Here is an 8960-nt window from a genome sequence, read left to right as displayed (position 1 = left end):
AAATGCCAGTACTCAATACACCATTCACTCTTTCTCTTTTTCTCCTATAACGTGGGCAGTGCATTCATTATCTATGCCTTTTTTATACCAATTTCTATGCCAATTTCTCATTCTCTTGTCCAAGTTGCTCCTTTTTTCTTTTCCCTATTAATACAGCATCAGCTTACCATATTTACAGTAATCATATGCTTGAAAAAACCTAAAACCTACATTGAGTTTTTTCCAGTAGTTTAAAGCCATTTCCTCTCCTAATGTTACTTGTAAGCATTAACAGCATGTGTTGGAATGTTAAATAGGTGGACCTCTATAGATCAGTATCTGAAAATGTTGATGAATTTTTATATCTTTTTTTAGGAAACGGGGTTCAAACTGGCCCAGAATCAAGGGGATGCCAGTATTCATATGCTGGTAGAAGCAATGGCCGGGGACCTATAAACCCACAGCTAACAGGAACAGCTGCTAATCAAACAGCCATGAGCCCACTAAGTAATGGCAGGGACCCTCGGAGAGCCTTGAAAAGATGACCTATGCCAAATGCTCACATGTGGTTTTTAAACTACATGCCCTACTTGAATACTTACTGCACTTTTATTTATTGTTAACTGTGAAAACTTATGTTCTTTATCGGCTTCCTTTTATGTTTTTGGTTTGTTAACAAGAGCGGTTTGTTTTTATAGCAAAACTGTTAAGCTGCTCAAGTCTCCTATTGAAGTAATGGGAACACACTGAAAAATGGGGGCATTTATTTTTAGAGCAAATAAGTCTTTGGATATCCGCTAAAACACCTGCACCCATTTCATGGGTGAGTTACTTAAGACATCAGCATTATAGCCTCTATGAGTCTATCTCTGCATACACTTTGTAATATATAAAATAAGGCTTAGTGGGAGATGTTCTCTATCTTAAATTCAGATGTTGCCAAGTAAAGCAGTAACCACCAAAAAAACCCACGAACTCAGTCAGTGCTGACAGTGACTTGTGAGTGTTTGTGACCCCAGGAATGATTGACTTCTTTATTGAATGACTGACATTAACATTTTCAAGAACAGAATCATCCTAAACTCTTGTTTTAGTACCAAAACACATATTCTTGACCAGAATGATGGAGTAATGTGATCTGTAGTGTAACAAGTGATTTTTAGAAGAAAGCTAGTTACTTTATTTTAAGGTAGTCCATTCGGCATTACCCTGAAGGAAAATTTAAAACTGAGGCCTTGAATGTTTATTTTTTGAAACTACCGTGTCAAATATTAAAGTATAATTTGAGGGAGTTATAAAGTCATAATAAACATTAACTATTTATAAAAATTGTGGGAGATAAGCATAGTGAAGGCAATTCAAATTGAATTCATGGAGAAATATGCAGTCTTAAGTTATAGGGTCCTAGGTACTTAGAAAAACTCAGCCTGGAGTAAAAGTCCTAGGTACTTACTTTATTTGAAGGAGTGTGTGTGTGTGTGTGTGTGTGTGTGTGTGTGTGTGTGTGTGTGTGTAGATGTTTGTATGTGTTCACAGTTTCTGAACACAATTCACAAAGCCTTATCAGCAAAAGTTAAGACATGGCTCTCTCAAAGAAGCAAATACAGCTTTATTCAGAAATGTAGAGTTTGTTTATGTTTTGTAAATGGTCCCCAGTTCCACTTCTTATTGCAGGGTGGATAACTGGTAAATCTTTTCTTTGTTAGAATTCAACTCTTTTTCAATATTATCTCTTGAATAAAAACTTGCATTGATGTTAACAGACCTACCTTATTTTTGCTCTTTCAGTGATTTGCAATGGAGAGCCAGTACATTTTACTGTAGTTTTAATGATGACTTCAGCCTGGCGAGGACTTAGCTCTGCATTTGTTGCTTTTTCTTTTTCCCCCACCTCAAATCCCAAAATAATTTACACTTCGTTTCCTGAAAATCCCATGGCGTTTAAATATAAAATCTGTGCCAGATAATATTTGTTTGCTCTAATTCAGAGCATCTAACAAATACTTGGGTCTATGCTACGTATCAGGCACTATGAGGAGAGTTAGGGGTAGAGGGAAGAATGGATGATCGCAAGGAGCTCATTTATGGTTTATAGCACTTTAGTAATGGCCTTATATCTTATAGGAAGAAGTTTTTCCTTTGTTTATATACTAATGATTATAGTTAAGTTGGCTTTTTGACTAATATTTTCTTAAGATGTTTACAAAATTACAGATGTTTGGAGTAAAGAAAAATAAAATTAGCAATAACACTAAGTTATTCATGGGAAAACATAGTGTTAAAGGTGTTTTTAAAGGAAAGAGCTTTGGAGTTTTGGAAAATTAAAATATAGGTATGGATTGCTAAGCTGCCCATTCTGGCCTCATTATCCCCTCATTTGTGATGTTGGGCAAGTTATTGTATTTGAAATCTCTGTAAGCCTTAGGTTCCACAAATATAAAAACAAGTAAGTAATATTACATCCTTGTAGAGTTACTTAAGATTGTCCATGTAAGTGATTAGAATGATTTCTGTCACACAGTAAGCAGTTGAATGTTTGTTGTCTAATCATACCTCAAGAATAGACAAAAAGGTAGGGTTAGGTGTAGAAGTATTGTTACTCTTTAACATGTTGAGATTAAATAGAGAAAAACCTAAGCTTTTACTTTTGTAATTGACACTTGCCTCAATAATCTAACCTTGTTGTTCTGTGTTCTTTATCATTTATTAACAAATTTCTGTTTTCTTAAGGGGCGCCTCCAAAACCAAACCAAAGTGAGTTACAATCCATAATGAATATTTGCATTTCCAGCCTGGTTGGACAGTACTCAACAAGAAGAGGAAGAAAGCTCCCTGCCTTCCTCTTTCCTGATGCTTTCAGCTTTCAACTTATTTTTAAATAAGTGTAAACACCTACTGGAAACAAACACCATTTAGTTTAGAAATACATGCCCCTAGGATTGAGTCCCATTTCATTTCTACAAAACAACTCTGAAGTGGATGAAGTCTCATCCACCAGCTTGCCCCACCTGTCTGGTCAGGTTCTTTAGGGAATTGCTACAGCACAGAAATGGACACGTGAAACCCATGAGGCCAGAGGAGGATGATTGGTAATGGTGAAGGTTGTAGTGTGCTTTCCCATTGGTGTTTAAATAGCCAGACTTTCCTATAAGTATACCAACTCTTGCTTTGTCCCTGTAGATTTAGGGATTCTGTTTTAAATTTGAGGGCAGGTTAACTTGAGGATATCTTGAATATTTGCAGTGCTGAGTATTTGTCACTTGTATTTTATCAGTTAACATTTTAAAATAATGTTTAATTTTCTTGGTTGAGTAATACAGCCAAGGGACTGATGCTGAAAACAAATAGATGGGAGGTTAGTAAAAAAGTTATAATTTATGATACAAGAATGTTTAAAGTATAGGAAGGTGGTTAACTAGCCCTATAAAGAGTCCTCAGAAGGTACAGATTGAGAGTGTTTTATGTCAGTCCGAAGACAACAGCGGCAATTGTTAGTTGAAGTTTATGTAGATCTGACATTCTAGTTTAGTTACAGAAATGACTTCCCTATTCTGGTGTCATTAAGGTAATGACTGCTCCAAGCAATTTTAGGCTGCTGTGACTCTTAATCTGAAGATCCTTTAATGTGTCTGGAAAGATTCTACAGAGGACAAATCTGAAAAAACAGTATCAACATGGAACACGTTTCCAAACTTCAGTCAGTTCTTACCTCTAGGCTTATTCTTGGGATTACCTGCCCTGTGATGGCTTTTTTTTCCTTTCTTTTAATCTGTTTTTCTTGATCTTAGTTTTATCCTCTATCTGATGAGAGTCTGAACATTTCTAGTAGAAAAGAGGGTCACAGTTGTTACCTAATATGCGTTCTATGATAGGTAAAGGCAGATGTACTTGGCCATGCTCCATCTGTGTATTGAGGTTCCAGCCGGAGATTAAATGTTGGGGTAATTACACAGTCCATGTTTCACAAAGTAGTTATAATGATTAACAGTTAAGGAAGGTATGCTGAGAAAATCTGATTGTGACCTTTGAAATATAGCACTGTTGTGTTAGTCCCTGAGGAAGAAGCTAGAAAAACATTTTATTTTCCAGGTATATTCAACTTTTCTCCCAATTCCTTGGAAGTTTGCTTTGTTAGGGATATGCCAGAGTTCATATTCAAATATTATAACCAAATTACTTCAGGTTTCTGGCTAAAAGATCTAATGATGGTTTCTGAAAGCACAGATCACAGACTAAGGAACAGACCAGAGAACATCAAGTCCAGAATATCTGACAAGCCAGTTATTTTGCATTTTTATCCTCATTAAGAACATAAGAGCTGTGCACCACTATGTGATAACGTGGTGTAAAGAAAAAGGAACATTTTGACAAGTTTGACTAGTAGACATTTCATTTAAGCCTTCTGAAAGGCCTTGATAGGTAACCCACAATTTTATTGTGGCTCCCCAAGTTTTAAGAACCTGCCAACCCAAGGCTTGGTGACTAGCTGTTGAACTATAATAGAGCCCAGGTATCTTAAGACTTGACACTGCACTTACTGTTCAACTGAAGGGCTGTTGACATGTCTTTAAAAACCAGTTCTTTAACCATTTTCAACCAGAAATTCGAGTAAATTTTGTGTCTTTTACTCCATCAAAATTTATTCTCGACATAGAAGAGATGGTCCAGCTCTTGGTCCATAAATTGAGTATGTGTTGAATAAAATCCTCAAAGAATGGTTTATAAACCACCTGGGGTTTATATGAGATTCTCCCCAGGAACTGAGAAGTGTGAATTGCTTCTCGGCTGAACCAGAAAGAATTTTATGAGCTGCACTTGAAACAAAGATTGAAGAATTTTGTCTCCTGCCCTTGGTATCTCCCCTTAACACAGCAATAACTTTATTTTGAAGCATTTATATAGCTTCTTGGCTTTTTTTTTATCTTTGTGAGGCTAGAATATACCAACATTCTGGATTGTAAAATGTGGAAAAATTGGAAGCATATGACTCCAAAGGGCAGAATTGAGGGGTAAAGTCAGGTAGTCCCAAACAGAATAGAATGGAGTATGGATGGCCTCTCGATATGAGTACTATGAGTTTTGAATTGGGTTCAAATAGAATTACTCAAATTATGTCAACATTAAAATCATTACAGTGGAGTCCATCTGGTTCCATGTAGGCCTATATAGATCAAAGGAAAAACCTTCACCCTCGGTTTCTATTTGAAATTTTATTAAATGGGTTTTATTGTTGCTTATCTCAGCAAATATGTTTGCAGCATCATCTGCCTTTCTCCTATTCCCCAGAACTTTCCTCTATTCCTTGCTTTATTATGTGGAGAGAGGCTGGTCAAATTGAAAAATAGTTGGGTAGGATGTATGATTAACATCCCTGAGAACGTCACTTAAGAGATCTTCATCCTGTTCTGTATAGGTGGGCAGCTATAGTAAGTGTTTTCCACAAACAATATGCAAGGCATTTGATTGCCGTGTGGTGCTGGTTTTGTTTCATATATAACCCTAGTACACCTCTGACCTAAGTCTCTGGACTAATGATAGAAAACGAATAAAAACAGGGTAGTCAGCACTAGTGCCATCTACTGGGTGATTACTATATAGCTGCTGTAGTTTAGGAATCTGGGTTAATGGGAAAAGGTTCCATTACTCCATTAGATAAGAATTTTTGTCTGACAGTGTAAGCATGATACAGACAGAAGGTCACTACAGCATAGTTGGGCCATCTGTTTAATTTATGAGCAAGCAACGCTGACATCAAAAGTAAATTCCCCTCAGTTTAGCAGGTTTATTAAACCCTGAACTGTCCCTAAAGCTACAGAAAATGGAAAAGGTTGCGAAATGTATTCTCATTAACATTTGTCAATACTGTGGAAGGATAAACTTTAAAATACCTTGCAGTGGGTGGTGGTTTGGTAAAAATGAAATAGAACAGGAAACTGCCCTTATGAATTTTATTTCTAGTAGTATTTTGTAAAGTCCTGGCCAAATGACTGTTGGTCTTATTGTTGTATTAGCTTTTCATACCATAACCTATTTTAAATGTCAGAGACAGTGCTTTGGTGAAAAGAACATGGTTTTGAGCCAATGAGATCGTGGTTTGAGTCCTCCACTATTTACTGGCTCCATGACCATGAGCCTTGTTATAAAATGAGGGTAATGGGGCTACATACTCCCAGAGCTGCGAGAACTATGTGAGGCAATGTACAAAACATCTCCACTTCTAGGGCTAAATAAATGTTCCGCTCTTTCCCAGGAGTGATGGAAATAAGGCAAATACCAGTCATTATACCATTATGAGAAGACAGTCTTTTCTATAATTTGAAATTTTAAGCAAGTTATTGAAATTAGGATTTTTTTTCCTCTTTTAAAAAAAATAACAGTCAAGCTTTTACAGTCTTCTCTGGGTGCAGAAAGGTATTCTGATGACTTACCATGATCTCATGCAGAGCTGAGTCTTCACAAAGATCTGTTCAGTAGCTGAGTGCCCTGTGCTGTTTTTCTATTCACCTTTGCCCAAAGGGTGAGGGCATGATTATGAAAGGACAGAGGAAGAGGCAGGACGTGTGGGACAGGTTTTGTACCAGAAACGAGGTCAATGGTCAAGGAGAAGGCGCAGGGTACAGTGTAAGGAACACGGGATTCCCAGTGTCAGCACTCGGGATCGCTACACACCCAGCGTGCAGGCAGAGTGATTCGCCCCTGATAAAAGCATTGGGTAACTTCCCTAACATTTTATTATGAAAAAAAATTCAAACATATAGCAATGTTGAAAGAATTTTAATGTAAACACCTGTGTGCTCACCACCTAGATTTTACCATTAACATTTGATTAGTTTTATTACATCCACGTATCCATCCCATTCATCCATTTTAAATCCATTTCAGTAAACTGCAGTCATCAGTAAACGAAATATTTCAGCATGCCTGTTCACTAGAGTGCAATAGTTTTCAGTTTTTAGTGTAAAATTTACATACAAAGAAATGCACAAATCAAGTATACATTTGTGAGTTAACAAATGCCCACACCTGTGTAATTCAAACCCCTATCAAGATATAGAACATTGCCATCACTCCAGAAACTTCCCCCGTGCCTTCCCAAGTCAAACCCTTGCCCACAGCCCCATTGGGGTCACTTTTCTGACATTAAAAAAAAATTAAAAAATTCTCAGCTTAACTAAAGGGAGGTGAGGTGTTTCATATGTGCCAAGGTCAGCTAACTGAGTTGTGTAACTCCAGCCATGCCAGAGTAAGACCAAACCAGCCACCTCACACATCTCAGAAATATAATCCCAAAGACCTTGCTATTTTTTATTTTTCCCTTGTTTCAGTTAGTGCTCTTAATATCTATTTTTTCCCTCAAGATTTATACCCAGCACCTTAGACTTGGGGCAGAAACTGCTAGAAGGAAGAAGACCAGCTGAGCAGGACTTGCAGTCCTAGGACTGTGCTGGAATGAGTTGGTTACCTGGGACATACTATTCTGCCCATGAGCATCTCTAGGTGAAGGGGAAGCTCCTGGCAGGGCATGGTACTAAGTCCTCTGGGTTGGAGCGCCAGGAGCAGAAGGGGTATGCTAGAACTTCAGTGTTTTCAGGACAGGTGCTTAGCTAGTAAGCAGATTATGATTCTAAAACTGATTTTCTTAAGGTATGAGCTGACCAGAGTGCCTTCTGTTCTTTAGGATTTTGCCTCTTTTTTTCATAGCTAGGTATTCAGAGCTGGCATACTCAAGAGTGTATAAGTTCCCTGCCAAGCAAAGACCCCACCACTCTCAGTCTATAGAGAAGCATCCCTCAGTGAAACACTAAAGAATACACAACTGTGTGTTCTTTCCCAGTTTATGCACATGTGTACACACGTGACACATTCACTGCCAACAAAGCCATTTCTGCATTAAGCTCCAGTTTCCAGCTTTAGATATTTTCCATCAGTGCTTAAGAATATTCTCTACTTCTTTAATGGGCTACCCATGATTTATCGAGCACTTACTATGTGCCAGCTCTATGCTAGTGAGTTTCCTGTATTCTGTTAAATGACCTTGTGAGGGATGTTTTGTTACCCTCACTTTCCAGATAGAGACTAACATTTAGAAGGGGTGACTAATTTGCCTAAGATCACACAACCAGGAATTGACAAAGTCCCACATGCCAAAGCTACTTAGTGATATGGAAACAAGCTTCTGCTGATTTACTGGTCAGTGCTGGACAGGAGATGGAGTTTAAGATTGTTTTAAGAGGGAGTATAGATTCAGCTATAGGCAGAGGGAAAGATGGAGAACAGAAATACATAATTTGACTAATTCACATTTCTACCTGGGATTAGTCACACTTTAAACGTCAACTGAAAACAGACCCAATCAGTTAAATGTAGTCTACAGTAAAGGTGATAGTTCAATAGGGAAAATGGGATAATTGGATACATATACACACACACAAATATTAGAAAAACATGGGTGAATTCCCCCATTATTTAGAAATGGAGAAAACTTTTCTAACAAATGGCTCAAAATTCAGAAAAATTAAAGGAAAGCTCGATAAACTGGACTATGTTTGCATGGTTAAAAAATATATATGTATATATAAAGACAAGTGATAAAACATTTCATACCACTGACAAAGGGCTCATATTTCTAATATAGTAAAAGCTTATAAAAGTAAAAAAGACCAATCACTATGGAAAATGAACAAGAAATATAGGCAATTTACAGAAAAAAAATTTTTAAATGGCTCCCAACATATGAAAAGAATGTTCAACCTCATAATGAGAAATGCAGATTAAAATGCCACTAAGATGCCATTACTCACTTTTAGATTGGCAAAATATATAAAAGTTTGAAAACATACTCCATTGGTGACACTATGAGAGCCAGGCACTTTCATTCATAGTTGGAGAGAATGCAAACTGTCTAATCCCTAGAGTTGGTGGAGGGGCAGGGTTTGGCAATGTTACGCTTGAGTTTGCCCTGTGACCCAACGATCCTGCCT

At 37.4% G+C, this 8960-nt stretch overlaps 1 protein-coding gene across 1 annotated transcript in view; it reads left to right on the top strand.

Annotated features, from left to right (window-relative positions):
• NABP1 (nucleic acid binding protein 1) overlaps positions 1 to 1743 on the top strand; it is a 14836-nt gene extending 13093 nt beyond the window's left edge. The window contains exon 4 of the mRNA XM_019662358.1: positions 355 to 1743. Coding sequence (XP_019517903.1) covers positions 355 to 524 — 170 coding nt within the window. The 3' untranslated portion in view covers positions 525 to 1743. The remainder of the gene's footprint in view (positions 1 to 354) is intronic.
• The last annotated feature ends 7217 nt before the right edge of the window (positions 1744 to 8960 follow it).

The sequence above is a fragment of the Hipposideros armiger genome, unplaced genomic scaffold (assembly GCF_001890085.2).
Source record: "Hipposideros armiger isolate ML-2016 unplaced genomic scaffold, ASM189008v1 scaffold_372, whole genome shotgun sequence".
Lineage (NCBI taxonomy): Eukaryota > Metazoa > Chordata > Mammalia > Chiroptera > Hipposideridae > Hipposideros > Hipposideros armiger.
Note: the sequence above shows the minus strand (reverse complement) of the source record. Positions and strands in the feature narration are given on the sequence as shown.